The sequence below is a fragment of the Triturus cristatus genome, chromosome 4_2 (genome assembly GCF_964204655.1).
Source record: "Triturus cristatus chromosome 4_2, aTriCri1.1, whole genome shotgun sequence".
NCBI classification, from domain to species: Eukaryota; Metazoa; Chordata; class Amphibia; order Caudata; family Salamandridae; genus Triturus; species Triturus cristatus.
In genome coordinates, this window is record NC_140586.1 from 933,189,896 (window position 1) to 933,212,826 (window position 22,931).

A 22,931-nucleotide genomic window follows, 5' to 3' on the forward strand; every position below is an offset into this window, starting at 1 on the left:
TCAGCCCTTCAGCGAAATCCATCCCTCACGCAGCAACAGTTACAACAACACCTTATGGAGGAGGCGAAAGAAATTTGGTTAGCGTCTCAACACAGAATATACCAGTGAGGGGATAAATCAAGTAAAACATTTCACAGAATATGCCAAACTGCGCGAACCTCAGCCACAGTCCCAATCACCAGGGGTAGCGATGGTGTCTTGCGCACATCTCCCATATAAGTGGTCACAGAATTTGCGCACTATTTCTCTACACTTTGAGGGAAGAGCGCTCAGAGGACCTCTAAGCAGAGTTCCTTCAGGATACTCCCCACCCAGAGATTAACAGATCAGATTAGAGACTAACTAGACACCCCCATCACAGTGGAAGACTTCACGGCAGCATTGGCTGTGATGCGACCAGGGCGGGCTCCTTGCCTCAATGGGTTTCGGATAGAGTTCTTTCGCTCCCATATCTCCACACTCGGCCCCCACCTGTTGGACACTATGCCCTCGAAAAGAAACGGTTACCCAGAGACTGGCCACAGGCAGAAATTGTCCTCTTTCTAGTGCCAGACGACCACCGGAAGACCAGTCCTCATTCCACCCTATTTCCCTTATTAACTTTGAATGCAAACTACAGGGAAAAGTCTTTGCCGATCGCCTGCGGACCTGCATTCAAGATTTGATTACTCTAGATCAATCCGGCTTTATGCCACACCGAGCCACCGGTCATAACATTCGGCAAGGCTTTTGACTCCCTGAGCTGGGAATACCTCTTCCAGCTTTTGGAGCGATCAATTTTGGTCCGCGCTTTTTGGGTTACGTGCGCCTACTATATAAGGAACCTACGGCCTCAGTGCTAGACCTGTGTGCAATCTACCTACTGCGGCGGTATTGCCGCGGCAGACGTGTACTCATTATGTGGCTTCTCACCTTTTGGTCATTAATGAACGGTGGTGCAATACTCCTACAAATTTGGTGTTTGCTCTAGAACACAGCGATGGAAGAGGGACCCCCCCCCTCCCCCCATCTCAAGTTATTGTACGGTGCGCAGAATCTTGACCCCTCTACCCCATGCCAGCAGAACAACAATTCAGCTGTGGCGATATACGGTCTGGCGGATGGGGTGGCAGGGGCCTTTGACTCCGACAACACCCCTGTGGCAAGGTACATACTTACGCCAGGTGGCAACATTGAAGGTGTTTCGTCAGTGGGACCAGATCGGCATCTCTGTACTTGGGGAGTCATGCGGGGCACTACCCTAAAGTCCTTCCAGCAGCTACAGGAGGAGTTCCATCTCCATAAAACCCAGTTCGACAAGTATCTCCAACTACATCATGCTCTCACCCCATTGCTTTGGACGGCCTCCCAGAGTTCCACTCCTTAGAGGGTGGCCTCTTTATGCGTAATTTGGGCACCCACAAAATTCGGCAGATTCAAACTTCAACACAACAACTCTCCATTAAGACCAGGAAGGCGCTGCCAGATTATATCTCAGATCTGACTGACGATGATTGGGCGGAGGCACTGGCTAGCCCCCGGGGTGCTGCAGTGTCTTCTAGATACCGTCTCATTCAATTTAAATATGTCCAACGCGGTTTACACACGTCTTTGGAAGATGGGTATTGTTGCATCCTCTCAGTGTCGACGATGTGAAAGGGAGGAGGGGACATTTTCCCACACAGTATGGAGCTGCATCGCAATACAGCCCTTCTGGCCCAAAGTCTCGATTTGTCTAAAAGAGGTACTATCTTGGCATCTTCCTCACAACCCTAGACAATTCCTGCTTCATAGCACTGACGACATAGGGGGGGAAACCGATACAATCAACACTTGCTCATCCTTGCTCTCACAATCGCAAAGTGTGATATTGCTCAGTTATGGAAGAGAAATTCCCCACCAACAATAGGGAAATGGCGAAAGGAATTGGACAAATGCATGGGTGCGGAGATAGCAGTCTTCCAGGCACGGGGTTGCCCTCAGAAGCACAGGAAAATCTGGTGTAGATGGGCTAAATACCGGAGCATAGACTTTCCCCCTCTTTCTTTGCAAACCCCTTGACAAGCAATTTTCATCCGATGTTATGGGCCACAATGTACTGCATACTGTTCTCTCTATTCGGATATACCTTGATATCGAAATATGCCCGCCAATGTGGGTGGGGTGGGAAAGTCTGCGCAAAGATTTGGATTTCGTTGTGGTTCTATATATGCAAACTCTACCCAATGATGTATCCATGCTTGGTACTTTATCATTATCTTATCTCAAAATGGTTTATGTCGGGCATCCACCCAAGTGGTACTATAAAAATACAATAAAAGTAGTTTGTTTTTTAAAAAAATAAAGTGGTTTATAAAATAAAAATAAAAAAAACTTTTAGCCTAGGCATGCATGATGTGAAATCACATGACATTCTCCAGTTGCCGGTCTCAAATTTGAAGATATGTGGTTGGGTGGGTAGCTTATTGTTATAGGTAACACACACACACAGCATTTCCCAAATCAAGTAAACAACACATCTCTCACCAGTCCACAGGGTGGAGTAGGCCTCTTAGAGTCATCACTATGTTGGTTTCTGTTACGCTGATAGCTTCCTTCTTCTGGCAGTTGTTGAGGTAGTCACACCCTGAACCCTTTTATCATCCTCCTGACACCTAGTAACGAATATCTCTAATTCCATTCAGACCCAAATGGGAGCGATCAACCTGTAGTGCAATGCTGTTGATGAGCAACAAGAGAAACATGGAGGTTTTCTTTGCGTAGACTAGATTTGTGGTTTGTTAGCTAAGCTGACTGATTGAGTCTTTGAGGAATGATCCAGAAAACAAAGCAGGGTGGACCCCGCAAACAAATCTCGGTAAGTGTTAAAGGGGGAAGGTAAAAATCTCCTTCAGGAAAAATTAGGCCACTAACATTGTAAACCCTCACAATCAAGCTAACAAATTATAGTCGAACACCCACCCTCACTGTCTGCCAGCACATGGATCTCAACACTCACAATGACTCATATCACTCATCGGTGCATTTCTTACCTGTTCCAATTCAAGCACGGTGGTACATTGCTGATCCTCTTTGATTCACGATACACACATCGGACAGTCTTGCAAATCAAATATTCAGGGGGCAGTCCTGCTAGGGGAAGAAAGAAAGGCTAGGCACGAGATGGAGGCAGGCATTGTCTCTCCAATGTCCTTGAAGGGAATTAGGAGGGTGGGGTTGGGGGCTTCTTTACTGCACACTGGTCTAACTCCAATCCAGCCATACAATGGTGGGAACGCATTGTCAGACTCACAAAATAATATAACGTTCCCCTGGCCAGATTTTTTTTTTTAAATGTTGGTCAAAGCAGTTTGGCGATAAAAGTTCTATAGTGGCCCAGTTGGCCTACTCAGTAGTCAGGAAAATAGAGTTCATCCTCTAACTCAGGTGGCTCCTCCAGAAGTTGGTCATCTAACATACTGCCATGGCCTGAGTCTGACCAATCACCCTCATCCTCCTCCTCCTCCTCCTGTCGTACTTCAGGTATTGTGTAATTCAGTGGTATAAAGTGCTCATTCATTTTGATCATTGTTAATATCTCCACGTTTTGGGGCGAGAGACTGGTCCTTCTCACTGTGACAACTGCACCAGCAGCACTGAACACACGCTCAGCAGACACACTGGCTATCGGGCAAGCCAGATACTTTATTGCCAGCTTGCTGAGCACTGGCCATTGGCACCTCTTCCCGTACCAATAAACCAATGGGTTTTGATCCACATAGACCTCTGTTGGGTCATCCAGATAGGCCTGGACCATCCTCTCAATAGTCATTGGTGCTCCAACTTGCTCGATCCCTTTTGCCACCTCTGCACTGGACTTTAACCCTGCCTTTAGAAACCAATCCAATGCAGATTTTACGGGTGATGCTCCGGTCCCTGTTGCTAGTATTCTTGTTGTTGGTTTTGTTTGCTGTGAGCCAACAGCACTGCCCTCAGGCATTCCCAGCTGTTCGTCTTCTAGGTCGCTGGCTTGCTCAGCAATCCACGTCTTGTAGACTGAAACATCCCCACCTGAAAAAGGAATGAAAGTGGCCAGTATTTGTTTATAACGTGGATCAAGAATTGTGGCACAGATGAAATGTTTGGATGACAAAATGTCTCTTTGCAGCTTTGTATTAACAGCCAAGCGAAGGATTAAGCTCTCCACCAACTCATGCGCATCTTTTTTTTCGTCCACACCTGCGTACATTTCAGACACCTCCTTTAGCTGTTCTTGTAGCATATACAACAACGGGATAGCTTGGCCCATGGTACTGTCCTCCTTACTAACTTCCTGTATGAAAAGTTCAAAAGGAACCAGCATCTCGGTCAGGCATTTGACTAGGCCCCATTTGTTTATCTCAATCATCATGCCTTTACAAGTTGCATCCCCTCTTTGTGTGACATATTCATTTATCAGTCTGTACTGCTCATACAGACGTTGCAGCATGTAAGAAGTCGAATTCCAACGTGTTGGTACCGCCTGTATTAGTGCTTTGACTGGTACTCTATTATCACGCTGAAGGATCCTCAACTGCTTCCGGGCTTTAAAAGAATGGCTGAAATGAGCGCAGATTCTTCTGCAGGTGGACAGTAAAGTGCTGACTTGGTCTTCTTTTTTGAGAAAGTCCTGTACAATGATATTAATACAGTGAGCCAAACATGGCACTCTGAAATAGCCACCATCTGACATGGCCTGAACTAGATTACTGCCATTGGCGGTGGCAACAAATCCAATTTTAAGCCCTCTGGGTCGCAGCCATTCAGAGACCTTGTGGTTAAAATCATCCAAGATGTTTGCAGCTGTATGGGATTTTTCCAATGCGAACACGGCTACTGTTGCATGCTTCCGAACGCCTTTAAAAATTTCAGCAGTGTCAACACCTGCAGATATCATTTCTTTAACCTCCACAAAAGAGATCCAGTGTGCAGTGATGCACATGTAATCAGTGGCTGGGCAACTGGTCCACATGTCTGCCGTCAAGTGGACAGTGTGACCAGCACTCTGCTGCAAAGCCTGTCCAACCAATTTCAGCACATCGTGATGTAGTGCTGGTACAGCAACTCTGGCAAAATAGGTCCGGTTGGGAACCCTCCATTTTGGGCATATGGCCGCCACAAATTCTAGAAAGCCCACTCCTTCCACGAAAGAAAAAGGGAGGAGATCCAGCGCTAACATTTTAGCCAGCTTCCCGCTGTACAAACGTGCCGTTGGGTGGTTGGGCTCATACTGCTCCTCCTGCCTAACTAGGCCAGGAATAGTAGCCTGGATTTTTTCTTTTTCTGGTGCCACGGACGTAGGCGACTTCTTGACTGAAGAAGGCTGTAGACTCAATGTGTGTCTCAGCGGAGCAGTCACAGTATTCCCTTGCCTTGGTGTCTCGACCTGACTCGGAGTCTTGTGCCAATGCGATGTTGGTGATGCCTTTGCACTGCTCTGAACAGGGCTGATTTGATTAACAAAAAGGTCACCCTCTTCTACACCTTCCACCGTGATCAAAGCAGATTCCCTGCTCTCACCACCTTCACCACCACTTGTAGTTTTTTTGCGGAGGTGCGCCTCCCAGCTGATTGTGTGGTGTATTCTCAAATGGGATGTTTGGCCTCCGGTACCATAGTTTGTACCAAGCTTACCTCGCTTAACACTTGCTTTGCAAATGGAGCATATGGCAATGTTCTGCTCCTTCTTGCTAACTGTAAAGAAGTCCCAAACTGGGGAGGTCCACTTTCTGACACTGGTGCCACTGCCAACGTCCAAAGAAGTGGCAGTAGGTGGGTGTTTCAATGTTTGTCTCTCTGCAGAGATTACTTCTACTGAAGTTCTTGTAGGACGCAGGGGCCTTACAAATATGGAAGCTGGCGGTCGTGGTATCTGTGCCACATACCTCAGAGCAGGCTGAGATGAAGTAACGTTTGTCTCCTCTGGGGCTGGAATAACATTCATGATGACTGGGTCATCATCATCCTCTTCATCCTTAACTCCAAGGCTTGCAGGAACCTTCCTTTTCTCTAGCCTCTCCTGGCGTGTCTCAAACTGAGGCGGGATCCAAGTGCAGTCTTGATCATCAGAAGAGGGGCTTGGAGAAGAGGATGGTGGAGTACCCTTCCTTTTTCTTGCTGGAGTTCTGGAATACAATGGATCTTCTGAAAGAGGGGCTTCTACTTCCTTAGCATGAAGCTGAATATCCTGAAGTGCTCCTACTTCAGGGAAAACTACTATTGATGGCTGCGGCTGTTGTAGTCCACTTAACTGAGTTTCTGGTAAGGATTGGGTACTACTTTGCAAAAGAGATAACTCCAATTCAATGGCACTGCTCGTCGGCGTTGATGTGATTACAGTGGCTGCCTCTGTGACAGACATGGGCTTGGGCCTAGGTTGGGAAGGGGCCGTTGATGTAGGAGTGCTGCTCCCAGTTTGCTCTCCGGAGGCTTGTACAGCAGGCACAAGATGTTGCCCTAAAAAGGTCTGTGGCACCATACCAGTGGTGGTAAGCTCCTTCTTATCACTGGCCACTTTCTTGGTAGCACCTTTCTTTGGGGCCATCTTGAAGCTGTCAGTTGGCAGTTGCAAAGAACTTCACAAGCTAAATAGATGTCCGTGTTGTGTGGTCATGCGTCAAGTGCACAGGACTGCTGTCTGGCTGTACTGTGGGAGAGGTCTCTTCTCTTGTGCCCCTAAACGCAAACAAGCAAGAAGAACATCAGTAAATTGGGGCATTGCAGTTTTGAATACAATATCATTTAGTGTGGTTTCTTAAGTTATAAACAATTAACAACAACAATACAGTGTATCCATTCAAAAGCAAAACCACACCAAAAATTCTCATTTACAATCAGGAACGATAAGAAAAAGGAGCAACAACATACAGATGAATTGGCTTGCTTTCAGTGCATCACGTTGGGATGTGACAATGGGATAATCCTTAGAAAATGAAGGCTATTGTTCGACTGTCTGCCTATGGTGGACAGGGGGTTGATGGATGTTGGGAAAATGTGAAAAAGAAAAATTAGAAAAAAAATGGATTGTAAAAAATGTGAAAAAAAAGTATAAAAAATAAAATAAACAAACATTAAAATATAATTGCTGATGTACTAGGCGATTACCATGAGAAACCTATTGGGATTTGGGAGGCAAGGAGTGGTGCAGGTGAAAATTTGGGAAAAGAACGTATATAATGTAAACACTTCATACAGTATATTTAGTATGAGCATTGTGCTACTAGGCCTCAAGCATATTAAACTGAAATCAGGGAAAAGCAAAAAAGAAATGAGCACAAACAAAAACATACAAAATGGCTTTTGAAACTGAAAAAAAGGGACGGTTGCACAAAATGGGCACATGGTCAAACAAGCAAGGTGGCATGGCCACATCAAAGAACACATGCAGGCCTATGGCAAAAGCACACTGGCTGGCTACACAAAATGGCTGCCAGCCAAATCGTCAAACAAGAGGGGGCATGAAAAACAAAGAATGCATGAAGGCCAATGGCATGGGGAACAAAGACAACTAGTGCCCTATGGCAAACACTCACACTGGCCAGGCAAAGGAGGCACAGTACTAGGAGAAAACATTAATTCAGCAATGGGTTTCCCCGTCTCCTTATTGACCAGAAGCATCACCCAACCTTGGAGAAGCTGGGGTGAATATCACAGCTACCGCCAGACCATTGAATTTGGCTGACAGGTTCAACATATTATAGTTGGATTCTTTTAGATTTTTCGAGTGTCGGATTTGGAATTCCTTTTCATCATAAACAGGATTGGTTGGGAATATTCCTTTCTTTATAATAGGCTACTACCTTGAGACAACAAGTTTTTACGACCTTGGCGGATATACTTTTCCGTACAATACTGTGCGTGCCCTGAGGAAGTTCCCTATAAGGGAATGAAACACGTTGGCTGGATGATTTAATATGAATGTTTGCTATAAAAGAAATATTTTCAAATAAAGAAGTGACTTTTCTATCTACTTTGGCCTGTTGGACTTTAAGCTGCGCACCCCCACTTGTTACAATTGTCTTTTGATCTGGAGCACAGTAATGCCACTCAACAGCTGGCGTAGGGGTTGGTTGCACAGCATGTCCATATATAGGAACTGGAACAAGGTGCGGCACTGCAGGTCCGCTGTTGCTGTTTTTCTGAGGATAGCGGCTAGTATGCCCCAACTAGATCAAGAATACCCAAAATAGTCAAGGATCACCATTATTATAACATTGGCACCATTATGCCAGAACTGAATAGGGGATTTAAATAAAGAGGATTGGTCTGGCAGCCTCTAGAAGGGAGACACGGCTGAATGGTACCATTTAAGAATGCCCAGAGCAGAGCATTGCAGACAAAGGTCAAAATAAAGAGAATGACTAGAGAGGGAATCAGAAAGATCAATAGACCTTTCTATACAATATTTTACATACTTCTGCCACCAGTAAGAGGGACGCCTGACTGCCAAAATCAGACTTTGGGAGGAAGATCGAATGCTGTCACACAATCTCCACGCAAGAAGGCATAGAGTTAACAGCTTCGGATTGAGGACCCTCCCCTGCGACAGAAGACCCCCCCCAAAGAGGCAGCTTGATTGGAGGAGCGATGATCAGTGGGAGAAGCTCGGGATACCAGAATTTCCATGCCCAGTTCAGAGCCACAAGAATGCCTTGGACCTGGTCACTTCGGATCTTCTTGAGCACTCTGGACAAGTGAGGTATTGGCAGAAAGGCGTACAGGAGGCATCGGCAAACAAGTGAAGTGAATTTTTATTCATGTCCGATTAAATTAAAATCATTACATCAAAAACAGTGCATAAAATTAACAGTTGATGTTGCAACCAGGAGAATCTTTTAAAAAGATAAAAAAATAAAGTTAAAAAAAAAAAAAAAAGAGTACAAGTTAATTTGTTCCACTGATGTGTGAGCTTAAAACATGCCAAAGAGGCTGGGTGAACAGATTTAAAACTACAGGACTTTAAAATAACAATGTCCGAGGTTGTGGGGGAGAGGGAATAAAGTGCGATGTGCCTAGTGCAAGCTTACAGGGCCTTTTGCTGTTTGGGCACACAACTGCACATGGCTGGTCTCCGAGGTGGTTCCAAGTTAGCTGCTGAGGGTCACCTGAAAGACATGTTAGTTCCAGGTTAGTAAATACCGAGACCCGGGCTGAACCGTGTGATACGCTGCACATGCCCATAGGGTTGTCAATTATAGTTCGGGGAGCTCCTAATCGCTAAATGCAGAGTGCCAAACCTATGGTGTGTGGGCGGTCGTTGTTGCCATCACTTCAGATAGTGAAAGGCAAAACAGGCTTGTAAATTTCCCCAGTCTGGCTGGGGCCCTTGGTGTGTCTTCTGTGAAGCACAGATCTGATGCCTCCCAGCAGCAGTGGACACCTTTTAGCCAAAACAAAGGAAGCAGGCGTTGTTGTTCTTAGGCCAGTTTGGGACAGCAGCCCAGTAAATGGATCCAGCATTCTTTACGGTAGTTGCAATGCCTTCACAATGTTGCTTCCTCTTGTTTGCCTCAGGCAGGATTAAATTCAGAGAATGGCAAAGAAATAAGCCTCACAAAGAATTTTCCTGTGGGCCAGGGTTGAAAGTACATGTTGAAAATAGGGCTGCGCCTTCCCTGGGATGTAAGAAGCATCTAGAGCCTCTGTCGGAGGGCTTGGCATGAGGCTCCCAATGTCCTGTTCAGAAGAGGTGAATATTGCTTGCCTAGTCATAACTTTTTTCCAGGCTGAATATTTTGTGTGTGCAGGTTTTAGTAATTTTCAGAGAGCTTATTGCAGTTGCTAGTTGTAATTTCCATAGGGGACCCTGCTCCGTCTAAAACTGGTCTCAGATGATGTTTGTGTGAGGACTATGGCCGCAGGACACGGGGATAGTACTTTATAGAGTCCCACAAGATCAGAGCTCCCAATGCCCAGTTTCAGCCTCAGACGCGATCTTCTAGCCTGCTGAGGGGCATGTCAAATTTTCTTGTAGTCCTTGATGTGGGAGTTCATTAGGAGCTTATCGAAGGCACCGGTAAAAGCCAGGTGACCATAATTGAGGGCTGGGGTCAGTTTTGCGCTCAAGACTGTCAGCATAGGCCAGCTGTTAACAGTTGCTAAGGCGCGTCAGCAAGTGGATAATAATGGAGACCTTTCTTAGGATTCCTTAGATGGACCACTGGTTTGGCCCCTTCGGATAGCCACACTCTGAGATAGTTATAGGTTGGGGCTGTTGTGATAAGTAGGTCACCCAGCTGCCACTGAGATTGTTTTTTTGTGTGGATATTTACCAAACATAATAACTTTGGTTTTACTTCGATTCACGGGCAAGTTGTTCACTAGACTGTAGCAGTGGAGAGCATTAAGAGTGCTCTGTAAACTGACACTGGTGTGGTCCATGATGGCAGTGTCTCCCACGTACTAAAAGAAAGGAGACGCAACTTTCCGGCCTTGGTGCAACTAAACTGGCTCCTTTCACTGCTGCTGCCATATCTGCAGTGTAAAGATCGAAAAGGAGATGGGCCAATACAGTTGTCCTCGTTTGAGCCCATTGTTGGTGAGCACTCTGGCAGTGTGTGTGGAGGCTCGTTTTTACTCAGAGCCATGCTCCCTGATGTAATGATGTAATCACCCTCAGGAGCTGGGACAGAATCCCCCAGGCAGCTAGCTTCCCCAAAGCCTGCCCCAGTCCACCTTATCGAAGGCAGCGTTTTAGTCTATGAAGCAGCAATCTAAAGGGGATGCTTCCTCCTAACTGGATGGTGGATAAGTATGCCAGTGCTAAAATGGTGTCCATTGTAGAGCGGTTTGGCCAAGATTCGGATTGATAACGCAGGAGAATTCCTTTTTCCACTGCCCATGTTTCCAGTTCTTTTAGAAGGAAGCGAGCATAGGCCTTTGCTTAAAGGTAGAGGAGAGCGATGAGCCTATAATTTGCAGGGTTAGAGCAGTCCCCCTTTTTGTGGATGGGGAAGAGAATTGATCCCCTCCAAGACGCTGGTATTATTGATGTTGCGAACGCATAGTTAAAGAGTGGCGTTAGAACTTTTGCGCTGTTTTGTAAACAGAGGCAGGAATGCCATCCGGCCCTGGTGGCCTGTCATTTTCTTAATTGAGGCAAGTACTATGCCTTATGTGATTGACGTGCCCTGTTGCACCACAGAATCTGGGGATGCGTGGGATGCTAGGGAGACTGCTCCCTCCACTTGGCCAGTTGTGTATAGCTGTTCCACATGACTGTTTGTCCTTTTCTGCCACTCCATTCTCTTTGGGGAGCCCAGAATTGCCTCGATGATTTATGTACCTCCATTGTCAGGAGTGGCTTTTATATCCTTTAATAGCGCAAAACTCTTGAGCCACTCTGCTTCATTATGCTTTTCGTGCTGCCTTTATTTCTGCTTATGGGTTGCCCTAAGAAGGGGTATAATTTGGTGGTTTCCTGGTTTATTGCATCTTCTCCTGGCAGCCAAGGCCCTGCGAAGGGTATGTTTTCAGGCAAATCGCTCCTTGACAGGGGTGTGGAATTTAATAAAATATCTACTTGTCCATGGGACAGGTAGCTTCATATGCACTTGTCCCTCTGGTGCCATGTAGTGCACCTTCAAATCATGGCAGCACTCTTTACAGAGTAGCTCAGATAATAGCCTCTCTGGTTATGTCAGGCTCATAGTATAGAAGGATTTGAATACTAGGGATTTCCTTTTTTTGCCTCTTTTCTGCAGATCTACCCATTCATCCCTTCATTCACCCACTGATATCTAGCATTTCATCTTTACATTGGCATCCATCCATCCATTCATTCATTCATTCTCCTTTCACCATGGTTTGTTTGTCCATCCATCCATATCCAAACCTACCCATTCATCTCAACCATTCGTCCATCCTTCCGCTCATCCATCAATTTACCCTCACTCATCCATCCATCCATCCATCCATCCATCCTTTCACTTACTAATCCATCCACCCTGCAACCCATCTATCTTTTCACCCTTTCCTTCATCAACACATCCATCGTCCATCCATCTTCGTCACTCATCCATCCTTTCACTCATTCGTCCATCTAGCAAGCCACACTTCATCTATCCACCATTTCACCCACACATCCATCAATCCATCCTCACTCACTCTTACACGTTAATAACGGGCCTTTGTCTGACGAGCTGCAGACAGAAGAGGCCCATCAAGAGCTCCAACCCCGCTGTAGCTGCTAAAGCGAGGGGTTCACGATGGCCCTGGCCAAACCTATCATTCAAACTCATCCATCCCTCCTTCCACTCATACATCCTTTCGCTTATCCATCTGTCAATCCACTTTCACCCCCTCGATCCACCCTTTTACTCATCCCTCCAGACATCCTTTTCTCTTCCATCTTTCACCCCATCCATACTCCTTTTCACTCATATCCATCCACCCTTTCCCTCATCCCTCCAGCCACTGTTTCACTCAACTATCCACCTATCAATCCATCCATCCACTCCCCACTATCCATCCACTCTCTCATCCATCAATCCACCCTTTCATTCAACCATCCACATTCACCCCATCCATCCACCCTTGCACTCATCCATCCACTCACTCATCCATCCATTTATCCATGTATATATCCATCCACCCTTTCATGTCAATTATGAACCTTTGTCTTGACCTGCAGAAAGAAGAGGCCCATCAAGAACTCCACAGCTACTGTAGCTGCTACAACAGCGTGTTCAGATGCCCCTGGTGCACGCACAAAGTGAGACGAGAGGCCCAGTGCAAGGACAGAAAGAGGGTGGGCCAGATGATGGCATGAATTCCACATGGGGAAACTAATGAGCTTTAATAGAAACCCTGGATGATGTAAGATATGAGAGGCCAAGGGGAGCGGGTCAGGGCAGTCAGAGGGGGTGGGGTTAGCAAGTACAAGCACCGGGTGAAACATAAGGTGTACAGGACAGGCAAAGTGCAAAGGAGGGATGTGCAGGAGCTGCACGAGAAGGGAAACCATGGCGCTTAACTGTAGGCCCCCGGATTAAAGGGTGAGGAGGGATCCCGGAGCCGATTTAGGCCCAAGGGTGAAGCATAGAATAAAAGGCAGGCAGGCGGGGGGGGGTCACAAGGTTTAAGTCAGAGCAGGAGTCAAGAGGTCGATAAGGCAGCCTCTTACATTTCAGTGACGCAACTGGTCTGGAGCTGCAGAAGCTCTATGTTCATCTTGTGCACGAAGAAAATGAAAGGACCAGGGGAGGGCCTAGAAGCCACACAATGGCCTCGGGGAGAAAGCAAAAAGACTCTTACCGGACAGTGCTGTGGCTGTTTTATACTGAGTTGCAACTTTGAGCTCAGCTCCATCATGTTGTTCTTCTGCTTTGGGGAAATTAAAGTGTAGGTCCCAGCTTTTGTATTGACCCTTTCACTGCCAATAAACTGCTCAGAGCTACTTACTATTTGGCTGTGAGCAACAGGACAGCTGTGTATCGGATTATTGTGAGACGGTCTACTTGTCCTTTGGACAAAATAGAAATTGAAACCTATTGCCCTTGTAAGAAATCTAGATATCTCATGCGGATATAGGAATTCGCCAACCCCTGCTTGAGATGGCGGGAGGTCTGTGTTGGAATGGAGGGATTGAGATTTCAGCTGGCCGTTGCCCAATGCCTGCTGACGATCTGCCACAAGGTCCTCCCCGTACTCGGATGTTATTTTAAGACTGGTTACGTTGATAGCTGTCTTCTATCCAAGCAAGAGGTTTGGACCATAGAACAGAGTCTGCAGAGACGAATTGCCACATAGTGCGAATGGGTATGTGGCTGACTTCATCTCGGTCGTAAATTTCAAAGACCTGAAGTTAAGAAGTCAGCCCTTCACTGACAAAGATGTAGTCCATTGTTGAAATGTTCCTATAGGTGGGTTTTGGGCACCACAAGGGAGAGCTGGCTTCTTTTATGGATTGGGACAAGCAGAAGTGATGGCTGAAAAGGAGAGCGTGTTAAGATGTGGCCACGCCAGACGGCTCAAGAAGATTGGTGGCTCTGCCCAGATCCCTGGTGTTAAAGTTGCAACAGGTAATCATAGCCGGGGACTTATTCAGCAGCTCGTCAACCGTGCTTGCTAAAAGGTCCTGGGCTGGTTTCTTCTGGAGTGGTGCTGGGTGGAGAAAACAGTTGAGAATTGAATAGAGCTTTATGCCTTCAATGAGCAGGACTTGTAAAGGGTTTGACTTGATGAGAAGTGCAGTGGCCACTTTTTCTCAGCGTGTTTAATAAAGATGTAGGCCACCTGATGGTCGACCAAAAATATTATGTTTGTTGTCGGTGTGATAGAACTTGTATTAACCAGTCAGCGTCATCATAGCTGTAGGCCATGACTCCTGGAGGCACAATATGTCCATTACAAAGGTAGTCCAAAGCAGCTTTTTTCTGTAAAGTTGCTTGAGCCCTGCTACTTTCCATGAAATTAATGTTAAATGATGGGATAGGTCTGCCTTGTTATTTCTACTGGGTTTGGCCTAACTGAAGCAATTGTTCGGTATGACGCGTGAGGGGGCTTCTATCCCCCAACGATCGATGTATGCGGCCCACAGGTTATTACTGCAAGTTATTCGAAGGTCCTTAGAGGTCTTTAATGAAATTAGATGGCTTCTCCCACTGTTATTAATGCCACGCAGAACTAAGATATCCTTCCCCTGTGGTGGGGAACAGAGAACATGCGGGTATTTCTTCGCGCAGGGGGTTAGATGTCTATTCCCCATTTTGTTAACTGGTTCTTCCTTAAGGGCTGCTCATTTGGGATGCTGTTGACAGAACCCCAACAGGTGGATTTTCCGTGCGTGTCCCCTTAAAGGTTCTGATACGTTTCCCACTCTAGATCGTCCAACTGGTATGTTTGAATAGGCGTAAGATACTGTTCTTGTTCAAAATTTCAAAAAGGTCCTTTGGTGTGATGCTTTGGAGTTAGTGCTGTCTTATACCTGCGGCGGGATTCGTTTGAGAGGGGCGCATTGTCAGGTCCAATGTAGTTGCTGGTTATAAAATAGGCGTCCAAGAGCCTGGTAATCCTAAAGTAGAGTATCCTGTAAGGACTATTGACCATCTTTTGGACAGGAAGTGGCTGCCTGTTGAGCTGGGCCAGCGACTAGGTGAGGTGAGGAATGGACCCTGTAGGGCGATCGAATTATGTGATGCCTGGGACTTTGCTGGGGAACAACTGGGTACTAGCGCCCATCTTCTGTTGGCGCTTGGTCGATCATGTGCCCCGGGTTGGGACTTACATTGCCAAGGGCCTGATGTTCCGGTTGTGTCTTTGTTCACTGAGCAGTGCCCCCCTGTAGTAAGTGGATATTAGAGGCCACTTTGGAGGTGAAGATTGGCTATAAGGGAATGTTGGACCTGTCAGCCCTAGGGTGGTCTCCCCTTCTATTTTTGTATCGTGCCTCATTTTTTTCCACCCTCATTTTTATGTTGGACTAGGTCTCCGGGCGCCTTTTCATTGCCAATCAGTGTTAAGGTGCAGGTGCTCCCTTCTCCCAAGATGGCTGCCACAGACCCCTGCTACTGCAGGGTGGTCGTTTTTCATAGTAGCACCCTAGCTGCCAGGAGCTGGCTGGGACCCACAACAATGTTGCGACACCAGCCCGCCTTTTAGTCCCATAGGTAGAGTGGGGAAGCTCCTGCAAGATGCTGGAACCTTCTAGAAGGGAGGTGGGGTTTTACTTTTGCCGCCTTGGCTAGAGGTCACCTGACCTAGGGCTACTTAAGAGTGGGAGGGAAACTTGTGGTGAGTTGGCCATTGGGGTGAAGCAGAGCTGGAAGAATCCACCAGGAGTGTAGGCGGTAGGGCCTAGCCAGGGACTTATGCCTCTGAGAGTGACAGGATTTAGGTACTGCCTCTTGAGTGAGGTGCCCTGTGAATCCCACTGATCTTGCCCAGTAGTAGGAGGACCCAGAGACTCTCTGCCAGCCTGACTAGGAAGGATCTAGTCGCCCTCTCCATTCCTACCCCCAGTAACAGAACCCCTTAAGGGCGCCAGATACATCTGCGCCAAAAGACTTCATCTGTCAACTGAGAACTGAAACCTAACTTCCAGAACTGAGACTGCATGACAAGAGCGAGTTGTAAGCCTTGAATGCCATAGCTGAGACTGCGTGTCCAAGCTAACCTATTGAACTAATTACTAAACCGATTGCTAAGCCACCGGGGATCGACCAGGTACTAGCGCTGTGACCCCGCGCTCCCTGCCCTGGTCTGGGACCCCCGGCAGCGTGTTCCGCTGAGCACTTTACCCCCATCCTTAATTTGAGCCCCCCCCCCCCGGCGTCGACGAAGCCAGCGCACTTACCGCCGTGGCCTGGAGAAGTGCCCTGCTGTGTCGCGAGGCCCTGGAGAAGTGCCCTGCTGTGTCGTGAGGCCCAGGAGAAGCCCGGGGCCCTGTCGCTGCCGTCGCAGCCGTGTGAGGAGGTGCGCAAGGTCGGGGCCGAGTTCCCCCATCGTCGTGAGGACGGACGCCTGCTGACGCAGAGACGGAGGTAAGCCCGGAGGCCGAGATCCCCCCTGGTGCGCCCCCTGCTGGTCTGGGAACCACACCGCACTCGGCCCGGGTTGTCCCCTCCGTGGGAGTCCCTACCCTGCCTGCGCGACGGAGAGACCCCGCCGAGGGATCCTGTCCGTGCCCCCCCTTCCACGATACTGAGCGCGGTGCTCTGTGAACTGCACCGGAGCATAAGGACCCGCTCCTCAAGTCCGGTAACCCTCCCCGCTGGAAGCCGTCCCAAGTACGGACTGACATTACCCTCGTGTGGCGCTTCACGCCACCGACTGCTTCCACGTCCTGAGAGACCGGGACTACGAGTAGCGTGTTATGTTATATGCTCTGCTCGAAAGTATTTATATGCCAACGACTGCGAGTAGCGCATTATGTTATATGCTCTACTCGAAAGTAATTACATGCCAAGGAATGCGTGTAGCGCATTGTGTTATATGTTCTGCTTGAAGGTAATTCCATACCAGTGATCACGAGTAACGTGTTGTAGTATATGCTCTGCTCAAACGTAATTACCTGCAAATGGTTGCGCGTAGCGTTTTGTTTTACATGCTTTACTTCACAGGATTAGGGGCCATTGATTACGAGGAGCGCTCAGTTCGACAGGCTCCATGTTAATGTACCCAATGTCACCCGTTACGAGTATCGTGCTGTGTTAGACGGCCTGTTCAGGGAAAGACCTCGCTTAGCGCGCACAGCGCTATAATCACCCGCACTTGGCCAACTGGCGTGGGTATATGAATAAGGTTAGGCACTGCATATGTATCGCCAAGATTGCTGAATCTACTGATGGATGGTATTATGATGCATGTATCGCCTTGTTACTTCCTGAACTGCAACTGACCAGCTATACTTGGATAAACTTGAAGTATTTGCATAATCTAAACGGTGTGGCGTCACTTATTGTGTGTGTCCCTAGTCCATGAGGAGTGTGTGGTGTATGGTTGCTTAACACATAGCCCTCTGGTTGCCCGACCGGCTCGCGCCACGTTACCGCCCTTAGGGCCTGGTGACCCCAGGTTCCTACATTGTTGGCCAGCGGTGGGATCCTTGGGACCTGTGACCATACAGCACCATTCCGTGAGGCGAAGGGCGCCACAATTAAACGCCTATTGTGTTCCAAAGCTCTAAAAACATTGATTGCTGCATTGTTAGTTCCACTGTCCAGGTTGAGAGTGCAAGAAGCCTGGTGAGCCGTTAACTGTTGCCTATACCCTAGGAATTTTTCTCCTTAGTGTCTAGGTCCCCACCTGCTAGAATGGAATTCCGGTTAGCTGACCTCGAGGGGTACACTGTGAAGCAACTAAGGGAGTTCGGGCAGGGGATGGGGGTGCCTGGGATGCGGAAGGCCAAAGGACCGGAACTCCGCACCGCCATTAGGGCATGGGTAGAAGCCCACCCAGAAGGGAGAGGGGATGAGGGGCAGGAGGCGCCAGATGCACCTCGAGAGGAGAGCGCCCAGGAGGTGGTTGACCTCTTGAACGTGGATATGTCTGAAAATGTGCCCCCAGGGAGACGTTCTGGGGCCAGTAGTAGGACAGGGTCTAGTAGGAGCGCGTCTCCAAAGGAGTATGAGGACAGAAGGGAAGAGAGGCAATTAAGATGGGAACTAGCCAAGTTGGAGCAGGAAAGAGAAAGGGAAAGAGAGAATAAGAAATGGGCAATGGAGGAGAAGAAGCTGGCGCACGAGCTTCAGTTAAAGGAGCTGGAGCTACGCGCCCTCCAATTGAACGCGTCTAACAAAGACAATGGTGGCAGCATACCCAGGGAACCTCGAGAACCAAAATTCTACCTACCCAAAGAAGACATAGCCAATTATACATTAGGGGATGACATCCTGAAGTGGTTGGAGGCATACGAGGTAGCCTTAACGGCCCATGGGGTACCCGAGAGTAACTGGGGAGGTGGTCTCTACCGGTATATACCTCCCACTGTTAGGGACACCCTGTTATATTTGGCCAAGGCGGATCAGGTTAAGTACGCCCCCATGAAAGAGGCCTTGTTAAAGAAGTTTGGCCTGAACCCCGAGAAGTATAGGCAGAAGTTTCGTGGCAGCCATAAGCTGTCCACCCAGACATGGGTAGATTTTTTTGATTATGCGAGGAAGGCACTAGATGGTTGGGTGCGTGGCAGCGAGGTGCAGGACTACCAAGGGTTGTACGATCTTTTTTTAAGGGAGCACCTCTTGGATAAGAGCTTTCCGGAGCTGCGCCAACATCTGGTGGACCGCAAGCTGAAGGATCCTCGAGAGCTTGCGGAGGAGGCAGATATTTGGGTGAGCACTCAGGTGTCTCACAAGGGCCCCGGGGGAGATGGCTCGAAAGGCGGACAGGGTTTCCCCCAGAAGAAAGAGGGGGGGGGGGGAGATAAAAAGGTGGAGTTCTCGAAAGGTCCCCAAAATAAGTTTGGGAAGGGAGTAGGAACCCCACCCCCGTCCAATTCCACAAGACCCACTTACCCTGACAGGAGTCAGCAGCCAAGGATTGTGCGGTGCTACGAGTGTGGGGCGATTGGACACTACAGAGGAGATCCCAAGTGTCGCAAGCGACCACCAGCCCCATTGGGCGGGAAAAGTCCTGGGGTGAGTAGTATAGCGCTTGGGGTGGAGCTGCCCTTAGATAGGGAAGGGGAGTGGACAGGCCTGACGCTGGTTTCACTCGGGGATAGAGAAGTGGTCCCCGTAATGTCCCTGCCCCCGAACACTGCTAAGTATCAGCAGAAGGTGAGAATTAATGGGGAGGAGGTGGAAGCTCTGAGGGACACAGGGGCCAGCATGACCACTGTCGTGCGGCGGCTGGTGTCCCCAGACCAAGTAGTCCCCGAGGAGTTCCATCCGGCCGTATTGGCTGACGGCAGTTTGAGTCACTATCCAGTGGCTCGTGTTCCATTCGAGTGGGGAGGAGTCAAAGGCCTACTGCGAGTTGCTGTGAGCCCTGCCTTGCCTGTGGGGTGTTTGCTAGGGAACGACCTGGAGCACACCAAATGGAAGGACGTCGAGTTTCACGCTCACACTGAGATGCTGGGATTACCAGGGTGGACTTGAGTGAGCACGCGGTCAATGGCTGCCCGGCATGGAACTCACCCGGGGTTGGAGCCTGGAATTAGGGCCCAACCCACAGCCAAACGTGGAAAGAAGAAGGTGGTGGAAGACATGCCCCGTGAGTCGGATGGGGAGGCCGCAGAGGTGCCCCCGGAGTCCGCGGAGGTAGATGTCGTTCCTGTGGAGGACTTGCCGACCCTTGCTGACTGGCAAGTGGAAGGAGGGCCTACCCGGGAGGAATTTTGTCAAGCACAAAGGACGTGCCCCACTCTTGAGGGTATGCGGCGGCAGGCCGAAGCTCAAGTGGCCAGTCAGGAACTGGGAGGTTATCATGTGTATTGGGAGGATGGTCTCCTATACAGTGAGCCCAGGGTGCCGGTACATGGATCTTCGAGGGCCATAGTGGTCCCCCAATGTTACCGGGCCTTCCTGCTGGAGTTAGCGCACGAGATACCCTTAGCAGGACACCTGGGCCAGGACAAAACCTTTGCGCGGTTAGTCCCCCATTTTTATTGGCCCAGGATGAGGATTGCCTCACACACCTTTTGCAAGACCTGCAAATCTTGTCAAGCCAGTGGCAAGACTGGGACAAAGTTGAAGGTCCCGTTGGAACCGCTCCCCGTGGTCGGGACCCCTTTTGAGAGGGTCGGTATCGATATTGTTGGGCCATTGGACCCTCCGACCGCAGCGGGACACCGGTTCATCTTGGTTTTGGTGGACCACGCCACAAGGTACCCAGAGGCTATTCCTCTGAGGACCATCACTGCACCGGTGGTGGCGCGGGCACTGTTGGGAATTTTTACCAGAGTGGGATTCCCGAAGGTCGTGGTGTCGGACAGGGGCACAAATTTCATGTCGGCCTACATGCAGGCCATGTGGAAGGAGTGTGGAGTGACCTACCGGTTCTCCACTCCTTACCACCCCCAGACTAACGGACTTGTAGAGCGCTTCAATAAGACATTGAAGGGGATGATCCGAAGCCTTCCAGAAGGCTTGAGGCGTAAGTGGGACGACGTCCTCCTCCCCTGCTTGTTATTCTCCTACCGGGAGGTACCGCAGAAGGGAGTCGGGTTCAGCCCGTTTGAATTGCTCTATGGCCATCCCGTTAGGGGTCCCCTCAGTTTAGTAAAAGAGGGGTGGGAGAAGGCTTCGCAGAAGCTTCCCCGTGACATGGTCAGCTACATGCTGGCGTTCCGCAGCCAGATGGCCAAGCTGTGGAAGGCAGCCACAGAGAACCTGGAGGCTAGCCAGACCGTGATGAAGGAGTGGTATGACCGCAACGCTCGGACGGTCGAGTTGGACGTTGGACAGAAGGTGTGGGTTATGGAACCTGGGGAGCTTTGTGCCCTCCAGGACCGGTGGACTGGCCCGTTCGACATTGTGGAGCGGCGAGGCCCGACCACATACGTTACGTTGTGGATGTAAAACCCCCCCCCCCCCCCCCCGTCAGCCCCTCAGGGTGCTCCACGTCAACCGCCTGAAGCCGCACCATGAGCGATCGGAGCTTGCTCTCCTTATGGTGACGGATGGGAGCGAAGAGGAAGAAAGTGGAGCTCTTCCTGACCTTCTTGCGGTACAAGAGAAGGATGGTTCGGTGGAAGGTGTAGTCCTCTCCCCATCCTTGACCCCAGAGCAACAGAGGGACTGTCGCCATGTCCTGGGACAGTTCGCCTCGTTGTTCTCCCTCACGCCTGGAATCACTCATTGGTGTACCTATGATGTGGACACAGGGGATAGCCCCCCGGTGAAGAACAAGTCTTACCGGCTTTCTGACTGAGTGAAGGATAGCATCCAGCGTGAGGTGGCAAAGATGCTGGAGCTGGGGGTGATAGAACCTTCCAGCAGCCCGTGGGCTAGTCCAGTGGTGTTGGTGCCGAAAGCGGCCCCACCGGGTACGACGCCAGAACTTCGGTTCTGTGTGGACTACCGGGGGTTGAACTCTGTCACGAAGACAGATGCTCACCCCATCCCACGTGCAGACGAGCTGGTGGACCGGCTGGGAGCAGCCCGGTACCTCAGCACCATTGACCTGACATCCGGATATTGGCAGATTGCCATGGCCGACGGAGCACGGGAGAAGACAGCGTTCTCCACCCCAGAGGGCCACTACCAATTTCGAGTGATGCCCTTTGGGCTCAAAAATGCTCCGGCCACATTCCAGCGGTTAGTGAATCAGGTACTATCTGGCCTGGAGTCCTTCTCAGCAGCCTACTTGGATGACATAGCTGTCTTCAGTAGCAGCTGGGAGGACCATCTGCAACACCTCCAGGAGGTATTGCAGGCGCTGCAACGTGCTGGCTTAACCATTAAAGCCAGCAAGTGCCAGATTGGACAGGGATCTGTCGTGTACCTGGGACACCTGGTGGGAGGAGGTAAGGTGCAACCCCTCCAGGCCAAAATTGAAACCATCTTGGCTTGGGAGCCCCCCCAAGACCCAAACAGAGGTCCGAGCTTTCCTCGGCCTCACTGGGTATTACCGCCGGTTCGTCAAGGGATATGGTACCATCGTGACCCCCTTGACGGAGTTGACCTCAAAGAAACAACCTCGCAAGGTCATATGGACAGCTGCATGCCAAGAAGCCTTTGACACGCTGAAAAATGCGATGTGTACAGCTCCAGTACTAGCAACACCCGATTTCAGCAAGGAATTTATTGTACAGACCGACGCCTCAGAGCACGGCATAGGTGCGGTGCTCTCGCAACTCAACACCGAGGGCCAAGACCAACCTGTGGCCTTCATATCTCGAAGACTCCTCCCTCGGGAACGGCGATGGAGCACCATTGAGAGAGAAGCCTTCGCGGTGGTATGGGCTCTGAAGAAGTTGAGGCCATACCTCTTTGGCACACTTCCTTATCCAGACCGACCACCGCCCCCTCCGCTGGCTCATGCAGATGAGAGGCGAAAACCCCAAGTTGTTGAGGTGGTCCATTTCCCTACAGGGGATGGACTTTCGGGTGGAACATCGGCCCGGAGTTGACCACGCCAATGCTGACGGTCTCTCCAGGTTTTTCCGCCTTAGTGAAGAGAACTCCCTAGAGGTTGGGTAGCTCTCCCCTCTTTCGGCTGGGGGGGACGCATGTTGGACCTGTCAGCCCTAGGGTGGTCTCCCCTTCTATTTTTGTATCATGCCTCATTTTTTTCCACCCTCATTTTTATGTTGGACTATGTCTCCGGGCGCCTTTTCATTGCCAATCAGTGTTAAGGTGCAGGTGCTCCCTTCTCCCAAGATGGCTGCCACAGACCCCTGCTACTGCAGGGTGGTCGTTTTTCATAGTAGCACCCTAGCTGCCAGGAGCTGGCTGGGACCCACAACAATGTTGCGACACCAGCCCGCCTTTTTGTCCCATAGGTAGAGTGGGGAAGCTCCTGGAAGATGCTGGAACCTTCTAGAAGGGAGG

At 49.5% G+C, this 22,931-nt stretch overlaps 1 protein-coding gene across 1 annotated transcript in view; it reads right to left on the reverse strand.

The window, feature by feature from the left end:
• LOC146838950 (zinc finger BED domain-containing protein 6-like) overlaps positions 1 to 22,931 on the reverse strand; it is a 107,550-nt gene that overhangs the window by 59,201 nt on the left and 25,418 nt on the right. Inside the window, exon 2 of the mRNA XM_085603001.1 lies at positions 3,012 to 6,672. Coding sequence (XP_085459127.1) covers positions 3,368 to 6,541 — 3,174 coding nt within the window. The 5' untranslated portion in view covers positions 6,542 to 6,672 and the 3' untranslated portion in view covers positions 3,012 to 3,367. The remainder of the gene's footprint in view (positions 1 to 3,011; positions 6,673 to 22,931) is intronic.